The 17,757-nt window shown below is 45.1% G+C and overlaps 2 protein-coding genes and 1 long non-coding RNA gene across 4 annotated transcripts in view; 1 reads left to right on the forward strand and 2 right to left on the reverse strand.

Annotated features, from left to right (window-relative positions):
* EHD4 (EH domain containing 4) overlaps nt 1-4,973 on the reverse strand; it is an 86,104-nt gene extending 81,131 nt beyond the window's left edge. The window contains exon 1 of the mRNA XM_004010473.5: nt 4,645-4,973. Coding sequence (XP_004010522.2) covers nt 4,645-4,877 — 233 coding nt within the window. The 5' untranslated portion in view covers nt 4,878-4,973. The remainder of the gene's footprint in view (nt 1-4,644) is intronic.
* A 253-nt stretch (nt 4,974-5,226) lies between these two features.
* LOC121820063 (uncharacterized) lies at nt 5,227-9,597 on the forward strand. The gene is made up of 2 exons (XR_006060521.2): nt 5,227-5,459; nt 5,761-9,597. It is a non-coding gene; the product is annotated as an uncharacterized LOC121820063 (long non-coding RNA).
* A 3,440-nt stretch (nt 9,598-13,037) lies between these two features.
* PLA2G4E (phospholipase A2 group IVE) overlaps nt 13,038-17,757 on the reverse strand; it is a 78,922-nt gene continuing 74,202 nt past the window's right edge. For both annotated transcript variants that reach the window (XM_060419111.1, XM_012181261.4), the window contains exons 18-20: nt 16,884-17,050; nt 15,551-15,734; nt 13,038-15,137 (exon numbers count right to left, since the gene is read on the reverse strand). In XM_060419111.1, the coding sequence (XP_060275094.1) occupies nt 14,920-15,137; nt 15,551-15,734; nt 16,884-17,050 (569 nt within the window). In that variant the 3' untranslated portion in view covers nt 13,038-14,919. The remainder of the gene's footprint in view (nt 15,138-15,550; nt 15,735-16,883; nt 17,051-17,757) is intronic.

Genomic DNA, 17,757 nt, shown 5'->3' on the forward strand with positions numbered 1-17,757 from the left:
TTTCAATTCTGTTCAACTGACCGATAGGTCTCTCCATGTGCTGGTGTCATGCTCTCCTGCTTACTGCAGCTTTGCGGTGAGTTTTGAAATCAGAAGTATAAGAAATTGAGTATTGTTTTTTCTCCCAAGATTCTTTCGGCTATTCTGGACCCCTCACAATTCCATGTGACTTGTTAGGATCAGCTTGTCAATTTCGACAAAGAAGGCAGTTGGGATTTTGCTAGGGATTGCAGTGACTCTGAAGATCACTTGGAGTATTATTGCCATTCTAAAAATATTGTTGGGACTCCCCTAGTGGTCCAGTGGTTAAGAATCTGCCTGCCTATGCAGGGGACACAGGTTTGATTTCTGGCGCTGGAAGATTCCACATGCTGTGGGGCCACTAGGCCCATACACCACAAATACTGAAGCTCGTGAGCTCTAGAGCCCATGCTTCCAGACGAGAGGCCACTGCAGTGAGAAGCCCTCAAACCACAACGAGAGAAAGCCCTCGCACAATACCAAAGACCCAGCACAGCCAATAAATAAATAAGTAAAAAATAAAAACACTGTCATTCAACCCATGAACATGGAATGTCTTTCCTTTTTTTTTTTTAAGGTTTTCTTTAGTTTCTTTCAACAAAGTTTTACAGTTTTGCATTACTTCTGTTAAATTTATTCCTAAAGTATTTTATTTTTAAGGTATTATTATAAATGGAATTGTTTTAATTTCATTTTCAGATTGTTCATTGCTAGTGCACAGAAATATAACTGATCCTATATATTAATCTTGTATCCTGACAACTTACTGCCCTTGTTTTAACAGTTCTTGAAGGCTTTTCCTAATCCTTAGGATTCTTCTACATACAAGATCATGTTCTCTGTGAATAGAGATGTTTTTACTTCTTTCCAATCTACATGCCTTCCATCCCTTTTTCTTGCCTTATTGTCTTATTCTCGACCCTTTAAAAACCTATAGTGACTTCCTTCTTTTTTCCTCATTAGAATAAATTTTTTTGAGAGAACAGGACAAGAGTATAGGAAGAAGAGAGAAAGTGGAGCTCTTAAAAATCAGAAGTTGCAATTGTGTGGCTTGAACTGATTTTTGGTGAACCTCACATCATGGCAATCCACTCCAGCACTCTTGCCTGGAAAATCCCATGGATGGAGGAGCCTGATAGGCTACAGTCCATGGGATCACAAAGAGTAGGACACGACTGAGCGACTTCACTTCACATCTCAGGGAAATGTCTTCCCTCATAGCATCTGGGCCCAGGGATTTTCTGGGGGAATCTCTGAAATCTGTTTTCCTCAGGTTTTGGACCCAAGTCTGCTGAGGGCAATATTCAGCTTTCATTGGCTGCTAAACAGTCTACCATGACTTGGCTACTTTTCCCATGACCATCTCTTCTCCTCCTCTGGCCAATTCTTTCTTGCTGCCCAGAGGCAGAGCAGCACCAGTTCCTCCCATTGCATCCTCAAGTCTTCTAAGAAATAAAACTGTCAGTGAGACAATAGACTGTTCTGCTTCTACCCCAAAAGGACTTTGACAAACATCTCCTGAAGTTCTGGGCCAGCTTTGTGACCCATGTGAGGAGAGTCCATCAAAACTCTATCTATCCTCTTCCTTGCATTTGGGCCCCTCATGGTCGTCTTCCATAGTGAGCATAGCTTCTTGACACTCAAACTCTCCATCCACTCTATTTAGGAGAGTTTTGGTTTTTTTGGCCACTCTGCATGGCATGCAGGATCTTCGTTCCCTGACCAGAGATGGAACCCACGGCCCCTGCAGTGGAAGCGCACAGTCTTAACCACTGGACCACTAGGGAAGTTCCTAGGAGACCTTTTAATTACAGCACACACTTAAAACACCACCCTCTTGGTCGAAGTCCTGGCTCACCATGTTTCAGTGGGGCTCTCAATTCTTCCCGGTTATGCGACCAAAGGAAGGAAGAGTAAGGTTTCATCAAAGGTGGGATGTATATCAAAGGCTTTGCTGAGTGACTTCATAAGGAGAGAAGTTTCCCTCTATATTAGTGCAGGCTCTGTGTAACCAGTGACCTCTGGGGATGTGCAGGAAGCCAGGTGGATAAGAATCTCCGACTATGCAGACAGGTGCATCCTATAGCCAGTTATGAGCATCCAGTGCTTACCGGCTAGAAACAAAACACCTAGGCACTGACCAGCCTCAGAGAAAAGCAAGCCACAGATGCAGGCAGGTTCCAGGATGGTCAGCACCTGGGTCAACACTTCCAGCCCCCAGTACCAGTGTAGGACTCTAGACAGCAGCTACCCTTTTGTTTGAGTTTTTCCTTCCAGAAGCTGAATCTTTTCCTCCTAGTCCCACTCTCAAATCAAACTCAGGTCTCTGGTGCCTCACCAACCTTCTGGTATACCCTGAGTTTCTTCCGCCCTCACAGGTCCACTTTTGTGTTTGGTGCCTAACAACCAAGTCACTTAGGCCAGGGAAGGTCTCAAGAGCAAGTGACTTCCTGATAGGGTGACTCCTTTCTCACTGTAGCGTTGCACGTGGGGGCTCCAGAGCCTCCTGAGAAGTGGTTCAATTGGATGGAGTCATTGTTTGGTCGCTAAGTCGTGTCTGACTCTGTGACCCTATGGACTGTAACTTACCATGCTCCTCTGTCCACGGGATTTCCCAGGTAAGAATGCTGGAGTGACCCAGGGATCGAACCCGTGTCTTCGGCTTGGCAGGTGAGTTCTTTACCACTGAGCCACCTGGGAAGTCCTTGGATAGTCTCACCAAATTCCCAATCCTTCTTCAAACTATGCTTAGCTATTCCACAAAGTTCCCCCAAATGATGAGACAGAAAAACAGTAAGATGAAAAAAAGATGGATACATGTTTCCGTGAGTTTGTTTTCCTGTCTTAGATTTGCTTATTATCCAGGCTATGGGAGCAGAGAGAGGAACAAATAATATCCAGGTTGACACAGCATTAACAGTGGCTCCCTAATCACACAATCTCATGCCAAGGACAGGTGGGAGGAACTACTCAGGGTGCTCTGAACAGGCCATTACCAATGCTGAGACTATTTTAATTATAACAATGCTTACCTTCTTATCCTTTATCTGTATATTTCAAAAGGTCTACCTGCCACTCTTGTGCTACATAATGCTTTATAGGCCTATATACTTAAATTGGCTAGTATTACTGAGCCCTTAAGTGTATTTTATAACATCTTTCAAGGTATCAGTTTATGTAATATTTCTAGGTTCATTTTGAGTGTCTTAGGTGACATATTTAATACTATTTTCAGCTTACTAAAAAGCACCAAATAGAGCAATTTAGAAGTATTTTCTTCCGTCTTCCTTTACATTCAACTTACTTTCAAGAAGTATATTTCAATATAGTCTATTTGCTTTGCTGAATTAACTCATCGTGCAGCTGCAGCTTGGATTGAACATATTTTCTGTAGTGACAACTATATTTGTAGGAACTATAGGTCACTGGAACCCAGAAAAAGAGGCCGCTACTTAATAGAAATGGCATGTATCCAAATATAGATGCAGTTTTCTGAACACCTGTTGATCATCAATGATGAAAAAACTTAATTTCCAAAGCCCTTGCCCAAAACCTAAAATGATCACTTTGTTTCAATGAACACACAGTTTAACCCAGGAAAACAAGTCTCCTAACCAAAGAGAGTCTTAATATGCCAGCTGCTTTAAAAGTAAAATAGCCTCTTCAAAAAGCAATCTGTTACAATGTAAATTATTTCCCATTAAAAACCACTTCCGAGGGACCTATATCATTTGGATGTCAAGGCACCCACAGTAATTGTTTGCTTTTGGAGACATGGCAAGCATGACAAATATTTTCAGTTGTCAAGGGTGACGGAGAAGGGAATGACCCACCTAAGAAATGGAAACTAACCAGTAGTAATATGACACTCCCCCTGAGCTCCACTGGGCGCTGGCTGGTTCGGCGGCTACACACAGCTAACTTCCTATGGCAGGATAGAGAGGCTGTGCACGAGCTGAACGAAGGCGGCCTCTCTACTCGGTCTCCCTGAACACAGTGTTGGGGGCGGGATGCAGGGCCGCAATGGAAGGGGGCGTGGGCAATACCCTCTACTGTTGCCATTCTTTCATTCAGTAAATAGTTATACCCCGGGCACTGTGCTAGGGCTTAACTTTCCAACTTGACTCAATAATCCATTCTGACACCCCACACTTTTGTCCCCATTTCCAGCCCTTGGTCTCACTTGCTCGTCAAGAAGGTGCTTATTATAGCCTTGCTTTTCCTCCCATCCCGGGGCTCCCAGGCTGGGGTGACAAGATAAAGCCAGTCAGAGGAGTGCCTTTCCAAACGCAAGGAAGGAGGGCTCGTAGTAAGCAGAGACGGGGCGGGAGGGCGGTTCTGAGGACCCTCTCGGCCGCGTAGGGAGAGCCTGCCCTCACTTCGGCGGCGGGTCCCGGGGCAGGGCTTCAGACAGAGGGGAACCGCGCTCGGACGGGGAACCTGAGGCCGCGCCAATGCTGGAGAAAGCGGCAGAGAGGGGATTCCTCGAAGGAGAAGGGGGCGCTGCAGGAAGCCGGCAGGAGGCTGGTAACAACAGGCGCGCACGTGGGGAGGAGGACGTCTCCACCTAGGTGACGAGGACAGGTGTGCAGGCAGGAGGGCGGAGGGGGCGGGGAGGATTACCTGATGAAGGTGGTCTTGCCGGTGCTGTACTGGCCCACCAGCAGGATCATGGGCTTGTTCTCAAAGTCGGCGTCCTCCAGCGCCGGCGAGTGGAACTCGTGGAAGCGATACGCCTCCTCCAGCGGCAGCACCTTGCGCTGGTAGAGCGAGCGCAGGCCACCCGTCACGGTCTGCACCGGGTCCGCGCCCGTACCTCCGCGCCCGCCCGCCTGCCGCCCTAACCAGCTGAACATCTTGCCGCCGGCCCGCTCGTCTGTGCCCCGCGCTCGCCCTCTCAGTGCCGGTCCCGGGCTCTGACCCCACTCCGGGCTCGACCCTCCCCAGCTGGCACTGAGCAGCCCCAACAGCCCTCGCCGCCGCCGGAGCTGGCCCCGCCTCGCGCCAACTCAGCCAGTCTCCGGTCGCTACGTCACGGGCGTGTGTTCATTATTCAGAAGGATCTTTCAAGTGCTTTCTCATTGGACCGCTGCCGGCCCGAGTGGAGGCGCCAGCCAATGGAGACGAGTGTTTTAATGAATTATTGATGACCGAGTCTTTCTGGAGGACTGGGCGAGGAAGAGGGTGTTTCTCTAACTTGCCAGCGCAGACCGGCAAACCGAGGGGCTGGGTGTGGTTGGTTGCCCGCGCCCCACCTCTAGCCAGGTGGCGTAGATTTCCGGGCAAATCTGAGCTGGCAAAGAAACACACACACTCACACAAGCTGGCAAAGAAACACACACGCGCGCCCGCGCGCCTCTGGAGGCTGCTTAGTTTCCTGGGACGTTTTTTCATCCCAGCCCTACGACGCTGGGGACAAAAGTTTAAAAAGTTAACAGGTGGGTTCTTTCTACCTACTGGCAGCTTATTATTACTCTGACTTTACCTGTGAGGAAACCCTGACTCAAGGACGTAACTGACCAAATTTGAAGTTGGGATAGTAGATTTCAATCTACTTGGGTAAATGTTTCTCCATGCTGCCTCCACAAACTTCTGGATCGAGCGAAGGCTTTTGCCCTTAGTTTTCTTTATGTGATTTTCTGTAAATTTGAAGGTTTAGTTATCCTTATTATTACAACCTCATTGCCACATATTGCCATAAAAAGAGTTACTGTTAGCCTGTAGCAGTCTCTTTTTCAGGTCATAAGGATACATCGGTGGAGAAGACTAGTGTCCCTTGGACTGCAAGGAGATCAAACCAGTTAATCCCAAAGGAAATCAGTCCTGAGTATTCATTGGAAGGACTGATGCTGAAGCTCCAATGCTTTGGCCACCTGATGTGAAGAACTGCCTCACTGGAAAACAGCCTGATGCTGGGAAAGATTGAAGGGAGGAGGAGAAGGGGAGGACAGGATGAGATGGTTGGATGGCATCACCGACTCAGTGGACATGAGTTTGAGCAAGGTCGGGGAGCTGGATGGACAGGGAAGCCTGGTGTGCTGCAGCCCATAGGGTTGCAAAGAGTCGGTAACGACTGAAGGACTGAAATGAACTGAACTGAACTGAAGGATACATCTAAACTGAGATAGGGAGAAATAATCAGCCATCACTTGTGGTGTCCTACGTTACAGTTTTAGAATGTCTCCATTGTTTCAGTGCATTTCTCAAGTGTGGTGCTGGTGGTGGTGGGGAAGGGGGTACCTGCATAAGAAAACTTGAGATGGTTGTTAAAATGCAGATGTCTGGTCATCACCCCTGTCCTCCTGAGTTAAAATATTGGAGAAGGATGAAGCTCAACAACTATTCCCAGCTGATGCTGATGTATTCTAATCTGGGGGAAATAGTATCACAACAGACTTCTCACATTTGATATTAATGCAGATTCTGATTCAGTGGATATGGGATGTTACCTAAGACTGTGTTTCTAACAAGCTCCCAGGTAGGTGTTGCCCAATGGTGCTTGTTCATGGATCATTATTTGAGTACCAGGGCTGTGGTGGAAAGAACAGGATTTGGCATAAAAAGACCTAGGTTTGAATTCTGACTGTATAAATTAATGGCTATATGATTGTAGGGGCTTCCCTACGATGGTAAAGAATTTGCCTGCCATGCCGGAGACCCAGGTTCAATCCCTGGTTCGGGACGATCCCCTGGAGAAGGAAATGGCAACCCATTTTAGTATTCTTGCCTGGAGAATCCCATGGGCAGAGGAGCCTGGTGAGCTACAGTTCATGAGATTGCAAAGAGTCAGACACGACTGAGTGACTAACACACTTATGTGATCTTAAATGCAATGAGTTGTCTCTTTGCCTCAGTTTTCTTGTTTGTAAAATGGGAACTTTTTTGGAATTGTGGATAAAATATTTAGAGGGAGCTATATGTGACTAAGAAAGTGATGAGAAATCCAAGAAAAAAAATCTAGTTAGATATCTGCCTCATCAAAATAAAACAAAGCTTGAAATGTAAAAATAAAAAAAAACCATAGATCTACTAGAACTACTACTACTTTAGAAGTTACTGAAGATTTGTAAAATTTTGGAAGGGAAAAGCCTTTCTAATCAAAACCAAAGATAGAAATTATGAAAAAAGGTTGATAGCTTTGTCAGCAAAAAACTAAAGGCTTCAATGTGGGTTTTTTTTAAATAAATAAAAACCACTTAAAAACATACTCTTGCCATATAATTCAGAATTTTCTCTCCTTGGTATTTACCCAAATGAGTTGAAAACTTATGTCCATATAAGAACTGCATGTAAATATTTACAGTTGGTTTATTCATAGTTGCCCAAACTTGGAAGCAACTAAGATATCCTTATCTAGGTGAATGGATAAATAAACTGTGGTACAGTTAGACAATAAAATATTATTCAGCTAAAAATAAATGAGCTACCAAGCCAAGAAAAGATGTAAAGGAAGCTTAAATCTATATTACTAAGTGAAAGAAGCCAGTGTAAAAAGGCTACATACTGTATCATTGAAACAGTATGACATTCTGGAAAAAGGCAAAACTATGGAGACTATAAAAATATCAGTGGTTTCCAGGGGTTAGAGAGGAGGGGAGGATGAGTAGGAAGAGGTTAGAAGGTTTGTAGGGCAGTGGAACTATTCTGTATGATGATGTAATTGTGGATATATATCATTACACATTTGTCCAAACCCATAGAATCTATAACACCAAGAGTGAATCCTAATGTAAACTATGGATTTGGGGTGACAGTGATGTGTCGGTATAGGTTAGGTTCATCAATGGTAACATATGTACCACTCTGGTGCAGGATGTTGGTTGTGTGGGATGTCGATAGTGGGAAGGCTGTATTGCAGGGATAAAGGATACATGGGAACTCTCTTTACTTTATACTTCATTTTGCTGTGAATCTAAAACCACTCTAAAAAATTCTATTAAATGTAGTATATAAATAAAAAACCAAACAGGGACTTCCCTGGCGGTCCAGTGGTTAAGACTGCACCTTCCAATGCCTGGAGTGCAGTTCCGTCCCTGGTCAGAGAGCTAGGATCCCACATGCCTTGGGGCAAAAAAACCCCAAACAAACTTAAAAGAGAAGGAATATTGTAACAAAGTCAATAAGATTTTTGAAACAGTCCACATTAAAAAAAAAAACCCATAAGCCAAAGTAAAGGTCAAAAGACAAATAGGGCAAAATATTACAGACATATTATATCATATGTATTTAATTAAGGAATTAAAACTTTAAAAATCTATATGAAATTATTAAGAAAGAAAATACTCAATTAGACCAATGAGCAAAGGACATAGACAACTAGAAAAACTAATATAGTTGACCAGTAAACTAAATGATGCTGATCTCCATTAATAATCAGATACAAAAATTTAAAATGAACAGGTAACATTTAAGAATTACAGACTTTTATTTTTCTAAGATGATGTCTAATGTTAGCCAGGTGTAGGGAGAGGTACCTTCTCATACATTGCTGGAGATGGGATAAATTGGCTCTTTTCTGGAGTCCATACTTACCAAAAATCTTGAAAATGCATATTCAAGACTTCTGCTTCTCAACGTAAAACTTAAGATGAAATGACTGAGAACTTTCCTTCTGAGATCAGAAATGGCAAAGATGTATGCTTTTACCACTTCTATTTAACATGCTGTGCTGTGCCTGTGTTTAATCGCTCTGTCTTGTCTGACTCTGCAACACTATGGACTGCAGCCCTCCAGGCTCCTCTGTGCATGGGGCTTCTCCAGGCAAGAATACTATAATGGATTCTCATGCCCTCTCCTCCAAGGGATCTTCCCAACCCAGGGACTGAACCCAAGTCTCCTGCATTGCAGGCAGATTCTTTACCAGCTGAGCTACCAGGGAAGCCCATTTAGCATCCTACTAAGATTCTAGTCAGTACAATAAGGCAAGTAAAAGAAAAGCTATCTAGATTGGATAGAAAAAAGTAAAACCATCTTTATTTGCAGAAAATATAACCATCTATGTAGAAAATTCTAAGGAATCTACCAAAAGAGCTGGGGCTTCCCTTGTGACTCAGCTAGTAAAGAATCCACCAGCAATGCAGGAGACCTGGGTTCAATTCCTGGGTTGGGAAAATCCCCTGGAGAAGGGAAAGGATACCTACTCCAGTGTTCTGGCCTGGAGAATTCCACGGACTGTATAGTCCATGGGGTCACAAACAGTTGGACACAACAGAGACTTTCACACACTTACTTCACCAAAAAAGCTGGTAGAACTAATGAGTTTAGCAGGATTGCTAGGTATAAGACAAAACCCTCTATTTTTATACACTAGCAATGAATAATTGGACAGTGCAGTAAAAAATCAATATAATTTGCAATGCATTAAATATATCAAATACTTAGGGGTAAATCTGATTAAAATGTATAAGGTCTGTACACTGATAGCTACAGAGCATTTCTGGAAGAAATAAAGAAGGTCTAAATAAATGGAAATATATACTTGTGGGTATGTATATATGCTTGTGGATCAGAAGACTCAATATTGTTAAGATGTCAATTTTCTTCAAACTTATAAACCTATTCAGTGCAATCCTAGAATGTTTTTATTTTTGTTAATTGACAAGTTGATTCTAAATTCACATGTAAATACAAAGAATCTAAGCTAGCCAGAACAACTTTGAAAAAGAAACAAAGTTAGAAGACTTACACTACCTAGTTTCAAAACTCATCGTAAAGATACAGAAATCAAGGCAGCATGATATTGGTATAAAGATAGACTAATATATCAAAAGAACAAATAGAGTCTAAAAACAGACCCACACATACTGGTTAATTGACTTTTGACACAGTGCAAATGCAAGTCAATGGATAAGGAAAGTCTTTTCAACTAATAATGCTAGTTGTACATCCATATGTGAAAAGATGAACTTTGATCTATACCTTCCACTATATGTAAAAGTGATCTCAAAATGATTAAAAATGTAGATGTAAAGAATGAAACAAAGCAGAAAAGCTTTGTGAACTTGCGTAGGGAAAGGTTTCTTAGATGATACTAAAAGCATGCTCCATAAAAGAAAAAAACTGATAAATTAGATGATCAAAATTACAAACTCCTGACCTTTGATAGATACTGTAAACAAAATGAAAAGAAATCAAGACTAGGAGACTATATTTTCAGATATCTGATAAAGGACTTGCATCCAAAACATAAAGGCTTCTTAAAGCTCAATATTAAGAAAACAGGGAGTTCCCTGGCAGTCCAGTGGTTAGGACTTGAGCGTTCACTGCCATGGCCTGGGTTCAATCCCTGGTTGGAGAACTAAGATCTCGCAATCTGTATGACATGGCCAAAAAAAAAAGGGGGGGAATTAAAAAACAAACACACACACCAAGGTACCCTTATACACCTATTAGAATGTCTGAATCATACCAGTTGTTGGGAAGGATGTGGAGCAACTAGAACTCTCACGCACTGCCAGTGGAATGTAAGCTAGTAACAATCACTTTGGAAACAGTTTGGCAGTTTCTTAAAAAGTGAAGCATGCACCTACCACATGACCCAGCAGGGGAGGAGCAGAGGGAAGGATACAAAGGGCATGAGAAGGCTTGTTGGGGTGAAGGGTTTACTCATTACCTTGACTGTTGTGATGGTTCACAGTTGTACACCTCTGCCGAAACTCATCAAATTGTGTACTTTAATTATGCACAGTCTATGATATGTCAATTGTACCTTTCCTAATTGTTAGAAATGCTCACACTTCTCAGGAATTTTATCCTGAAGGAATAATGAATATAAAGCTTTATCTAAGGGATGTCTAACAGCATATCATTATAACAGTAAAAAGCTGTGACTAGTTGTTCTCCCATGAAAAGGCTAGTTAAGCAGATGATGGATTCCTATGTAGTCTCTGAAAATCGTGTTATATGAGAAGAGTATTAAACACTTGAGAAAATGCTCAGAATATATTTTTAAGTGGAAAAAAGCAGATGACAGAAGTGAATCCATGCAATTGCTATGGAACACAGGATGGCAGTTCTTCCAATAAAGATAGAACTACCATAGTATCCAATCCTATTTCTGGGTATATATCCAAAAGAATTGAAGGTAGGGTTTCTAGGAGATATTTGCACATTCACGTTTATAGCAGTTCCACTCACAATAGTCAAGAGGTTAAAGCAACCTAAGTGTCGATTGATGGATGAATGGATAAACATTTAAACAAAATGTGTATATATACATACAATGAAATGTTATTCAGCTTTAAAAAAGGAAAGAAATCCTGCCACAAGCCACAATCTGGATGAAACCTGAAAACATTATGCGACATGATATATGCTCTGACCCCTTTATCCTTTCTGCTGCCTAGAATGTGGGTAGAGGTGCAACAGCCATATTGGAAACTACCATATGGAAGGAAAACTTGAGGAAGGCAGAAGCAACAGCTGAAAGGAGCCTGGGTCCCTGATTAGAAATAGAGATCTTTTAGATCTTTAGATCTTTAAGCCTCCTTAGATCTTTTCGGTTATGTAGCAAAAGCTATGCTAACTGATACAGAATTTGAATACATGAATCAAGAACTCAGGACATTACCTTGGCTAGAAATAAAGGTTTGAGAGTTTTCAAAATAGACGCAGTAGTAGAAATTCTGGGTGTGGATGAGATTGCTTTAAGGAGGGTACAGTGATAAGGGGGCAGAACTGAGGACAGAGCCTCAAGTAATATCAGCACTTAAAGGAGAGAAAGGAGGGGATGCCAGGAAAGGGGTCTGAAATGGGAACAAGTCCAGGGCAGAAGGTGTCCAGCACATTAGGCCCCTCTCCTCGAGGGCTGGGTTGGCAGCCCCTGATGTGTGCCCCTTGTGTACACGGCTCACATGGAACTTCCTCTGCGCACTGCAAGCCCCTGTTTCCGTGTAGGCCTCCTGCGTAGGACCAGAAGGAAGCTCCTTGAAGTGCAGGGTCAATTGTTCATCCTTTTTATTGTCCCCCAGTGCCTACAGCAGTGACTGGCACGTTGTTGTGAAGGCAATAAATATTTGCAAGCGGAACTGAACTGAACTGCTGTTGGCAAGGAAGTCTCGGGAAGGGAGGGTTTCAGGAAGGAGGGAGTGGTCTGCAGGGCCAAATGTGGAGAACAATCGAGTAAGATAAGGCCTGTAAAGAGCCGGTGCCTTTTGGCTCAGTATATCTGGCAATTATCTGACGACATTGGTGACCTTGGGGAGAAGTGTTTTCATGGGGACATAGGGGCAGAAAACATCTGTGGGGCAGGGCGCCTGGGCTGCATGGCAGTGTGGAGTGATGGCTGCTCTTGGGAAGACTGGGGGAGAGAGGAGTTTTATTTAATTTTTCTATTAAATCGAGTTGCGACTACTAAGACCATGTGACTAGAGCCCGTGCTCCACAACAAGAGAAGCCACCACAGTGAGAAAAGCCGAGCACAGCAATGAAGACCCAGCGCACCCAAAAATAAAATAAAAATTTTTAAAAATTGTTATAGGTGGAGAGCAGGGAGCCTGAGGAGGGAGCCTCCTTGTCCTCCCCAGGACCCTATGCCCTCACCCCTCTCGGAACTATCCTTATCCCTTGTGTGGTCCTTACTTATCTCCAGCTCCGTGACATCACCAGCATCGTTTTAGAAGCTAAGTATTTAACTTCTCACATCTGTTGACAACATAAAAAAAATCATAAACTATGTTTTCACATTTTCCCCTGAACCCAAATCTAACTTTGGAAGCAGAAGCTGTTCACAGACTGCGGTGTATCAGGTAGGTGCTCGGCTGATGCCGGCTACCCTTCTTTCCTCTCCATCAGTGCCTCATGAAAACCATCTGAGCTTCAAACAGCACATATCAGCAAGGGCTGGTTCTCTGCTGGCCACTGACACGGCTTCATAACAGCAGAGGGACACCCCACCACGAGAAAGGAGGGACCCCGGAAGGCAGGAAGGCCGGCATGGCTTTCTCATGCCTCTGGCAGCACATGTGCGAAGCCCAGGAAGGGATGAGGGCAGGAGTTATGCATAGATTGCAGCATCATAAATGAAAGCCAGTGAGTTGACTGCATTCACCCACATGGCCAGTTTATTCCAGGTTCAAATAATACAATGATTTTATAAACCTTGTTTTACATACTTTGATGAATCCAAGGCAGGGCTGCCTTCACCTTACAGTAAACACAGGATTTTGATAAACACAGGTCTTCTGGCTCACTCTGATAATTTGAAGAGAATCTGTCTTGGCAGATGGAAAGAAAAGATGGCAGAGTAGAGGCAGCTGGCTGCTCTGATGGAGGAGACGGTGGGGTCCTAAGTCAGCATTTTCTGGAGGGGACCAGGTCCAGTTTATCAAGGGCTCAGGGGAGGTGATGGACTCATGCTTTCTGGCTTATGGGAGAGTACAGCTAAATTCACTCCTCGCAGACTTCAATATGCCTAAGTATCACCTGGAGGCAGGGAAGAAGAGGTGAAAAATCTTAAAATGTAGATTCTGAGTCAGTATGGCTGGGGTGTGGGCTGAGACTCTGCATTTCTAATCAGTTCCCCTTGAGTAGCAAGGATATCAATCAGAGGACGATTTTGGTAAACTTTTGGCACCTGTCACCACGCATCTCCTAACATCCAAAGGATTGCTTAGGGAGCACAGTGGCCGTGTCTTCCAGATGTGCTGGGCTTCATGAGGGCCACACGCCTTTCTGGTCACATCTCCCATTGCCCCGGCTTCTCAGTGGCTCAGGTTACACATTTCTTCAGTTAAGTTCCTGGCCTGATTGGAGACCTGGATACTTTTGAGCTTCTGTGTCCCGGGGCTTTGCCAGTGATTCATCTGGAAACCAACTCCAAGGAGGAGAGTTTTCCTCAGGGTTAACCTGGTCCTTTCTGGGTTGATCCTTTCTAGTGTTGTTATCTCAGAGTGTCTCTTCAAGAGCTGGAACGCACTGGCCCTGGTGCTTACAGAATAAAGAAGAGGAATGCAGCTCAGAAATAAACGATCCCATCTGGGAACCAGACAGGAGGTGGTAAGAGGAAGGGGACATGCTCAGGGGCAGGCTGGTCAGCGAGTGGCGGCTGCACTCATCTGATGCTTGAGGCACCTGCCCAGACCTCGCTGAGCTGTATCCCAGATCCTTGTTCCGTGGACCTGAGTTACAGACATCGACTTTGCGTGGCATAACACCGGAGCTGGTTGCTCAGCAAGGCTGCCCAGTCCAGATCACAGGGTGACTCATCAGTCCTGGGGCTCTGAGTAGCTGCAGAGGGGCTGCTGAAACCCCATCAGTTTTTCGTGTTTGTTGCCAAACAGACCAGAATGTCTCTAGTGCTCTATCTAGATCTTCAAGCGTTACACTTCCCATTAATACGAGGCTTCATAAAAATAAGTCACAAAATACAATTGTCTATGAAAATCACAAGAATACAATTGCCTTCACTTTTAAAAAAAAATTTTTTTTCCAGAGAACTCAGAATGCTTCTCAAGTCCTCTGGTGCATTCCCCAAGCAGAGTGGTGTAGTGAGGGGAGGGTTTTGAGTTCCTGCTGTGAGCTCGAGATTACTGGGGAACCAGCCTCTTATATAAAGTCAGGTCATGCTATTATTGGGGCTTCCCTGGTGGTGCAGAGGTTAGACTATGCTATTATTATCCATTCTTTAGGCGTATGTGGGTGCTTGTGGCTTTTGGAACCCCTTCCCTGCAGGGAAGCTTTTAAAAAATTCCAGTGGATATAAGGCCCCCATACATCCCTTTATTATGTTCCTTTATCTCTGTCTCTCTCAACTCTCCTTTCTAATGTTAATTCTTTTGATAGAAAGCCCAGGCCAGCCAGGCTAGACAGCAGAGCTGGCTGTGTGGCTGGTCAGCCCTGGTGGGTTCTACACCTCTGATGCTAGAAGCAGACACAGGATCGGTGAGGTGCCCTGGGACTTTAGAGGGGACACGGGCTCTTCTGGCGTTTCCTCTCTACTGCCAGTCGCAAGGCCTGAAGGAGCTTGTCCTTGTTATTCAGGATGTTATACTCGGAAAGCTTCACCAGCTTGTCGAAGGCGGCCTCAGTGTATGTCAGCTCCTTGGTGGCGTAGGGAGTTTTGGGACCGTAGATGTCAACCTGGCCCTGCTCCAGCTCCTCAGGGCTTCGTTCCACACCTGGAGGAGCAGAAGGGCTCACTGTAACCCGTTATGTGGGAACTTGTAACGGCTTGTTTCTGGCCCTCTCTGCGAGGCCCACCCCGGCACATTCGCAGGAATACAGGCACGTGTTGCACACTCGCACACGCACATGCACACACATCTCCCAGTCCCCCAGGGCAGGGACAGCTTGCGTATCTCAGGATCGCCATGGTGCTAGCACATTCCAGGCTGTGAATGACTGAAAGAGCGGAACTGGACATCGCTGGGGCCTGGGGCCTGGGGGGTTGTCCTTTCTCGCCAAAGCCAAGGTTGGCTCAGACTGGAGCTAAGCCAAGCTCCATCTGTTAGTGCTCTTGGAAGACCGCACACATCTAAGAGCTTGTGTCCAAGGTCGGGGGCGGGTGGGACCTGAGCTCACCGCAGCTTACCTGGGGCCTTGTAATTTTGGAAGGTGTCGCAGATGAGTGGGAAAAAGGTCACGATGGGGGTGTCGGGCTCCTGGGCGTTCTCCAGCAGGTAGCACTCCTTGAGGTTATCCTCCTCCTTTTGCAGCTCGTATTTGAGGAAGGGGATGTTCTGCATGGCGCAGTACTCGCAGGTTTGCTTCATGGGCTAGAACAGCACAGGAGGACCTCGTGTGAGTATCAGGAGGGGTGAGGGTGGACCAGAAACACAGAGTTCTTAGCTCCAGCTTCCTGATTTCCCCAGCTAACAACTCAGGTCTCCCACTGCTTTGCCTATCTGTGCTATTTTTAGGACAAAGCTGGGTCAGGATGAAGAGCCTGAGGCAGTAGGTTGGGGTGTGTCCAGCCACAGGCTCCTGCCCCAGGTAAAATGGGCAGAAGCCCTTTGATGATGCTTCACTCAAACCCAGACCTGGAGCTGTGGGTGCCCCCGGAGAGGGTGACAGCCATGCCTGGCCAGGCTCCTGCAGGACATGCATGGGATTTGAAACTGACAAAGTGCCACAGGGCCAGAGAGAACTCAGAAAGGGCATCTTTATAAACATGATGTAACAAGAACGGCAGAGTACCCCTTTCATTCTACTCCCTGTTCTGTGCTCACCAGCTGTACGATCTTAAGCAAGCCACTGGCCCTCTCTGTGTGTCACCTCCCTCTCCTATAACATGGGAAGGATAGCAGTTACCATCTACCTCCAAGAGCTGGCACAAGGATCAAGTAAGCTTTGTTTACAAACTTCAGTCATTATCACGGGTGTCATCCTTGTCGTCTGTCTTCATGCCCCTTTCCCTGGCCCCAGGATAGGACTGCATTAAGACAGACCAAAAACCAGTGTCTTTCCCTTGAAAACCCAGAAATTTTCAAAAGGAAATAAATTTTTAAAAAGTTTCTGGTCCTAACTCTTTGGTGTAATTACATGGAGGCTCATACTCTGGGGTTGGAGGAATCGTGTGATCATTTTGAAACTAGGACATTACAAACTCCTCGGATGGTACAATACTTTAGAATTGACTGGGCTCTATTAAGGTATTTTTTAAAACTCTTTTTTCTTTTTATAGCTGGAAGAATTTCCAAATATGGGAAATGCTTTAATGTAAGAATAAAATTGGAATTAGCTCGGGATATCTAGTAAACCTGGGTCCCATCACATGAGGGCCAGTGGGCTGCCCCCTGAGGTTTGGATGTCTAGCCTGCATCATAACCTCCACCTAACCCCCTGCATAGTGGCTTGAGCAACTCTGATGCTAAGTGTAGGAGCCTGTGGGGAGTGGGGTGGGAGCCTTTCTCTGCTGCACTCACCTTTGTCTGGGAGCCAGCACAGTAATTAAGGTGGATGATGAGGTCAGCTTTTCTCTCGGGCCTGAGGAGGGGCGCGTAGCTGGAGTTGACAAAGAATGCGGTGTCCAACAGGCACAAGTGTTTCACAGATCCTGTCAGCTGGTTTGGGAAGCCGTCCAGCACCGTGTCTGAAAGTCAGGCTTCCAGTTATCCTCACTCCTGACCTCCTGATCTCAGCCGGTGGTCAAAGGCACCTGGTGCCCTGCCCGGAGCTCCTCTACTTCAGCCCGGCCTCCCACCCTCCCCTCCACCAGGGTGCCCGGTGAGTCCCAGTGCTCCTGCTGGGTGGCCTGAGGAAGAACAGCCTTATCTATGGGGTTTTAGGAAAAAAAAAAAAAAGCTATGGTTTTTCCAGTAGTCATGTATGGATGTGAGAGTTGGACCATAAAGAAAGCTGAGCGCCGAAGAATTGATGCTTTTGAACTGTGGTGTTGGAGAAAACTCTTGAGAGGCCCTTGGACTGCAAGGATATCAAACCAGTCAATCCTAAAGGAAATCAACCCTGAATACTCATCAGAAAGACTGATGCTGAAGCTGAAGCTCCAATACTTTGGCCACCTGATGCGAAGAACTGACTCATTGGAAAAGACCCTGATGCTGGGAAAGACCAAAGGCAGGAGAAGGGGGTAACAGAGGATGAGATGGTTGAATGGCATCACCAATTAAATGGACATGAGTTTGAGCAGGCTCCGGGAGTTGGTGATGGACAAGAAAGCCTGGCATGCTGTAATCCATGGGGTTGCAAAGAGCTGGACATAACTGAGTGAACTGAACTGAACTGAACTGAAAGGGTTTAGCAAGTCTTTTATGGAATATGCACAGAAAGCCCACAAAG

This window comes from Ovis aries, chromosome 7, assembly GCF_016772045.2.
Source record: "Ovis aries strain OAR_USU_Benz2616 breed Rambouillet chromosome 7, ARS-UI_Ramb_v3.0, whole genome shotgun sequence".
Lineage (NCBI taxonomy): Eukaryota > Metazoa > Chordata > Mammalia > Artiodactyla > Bovidae > Ovis > Ovis aries.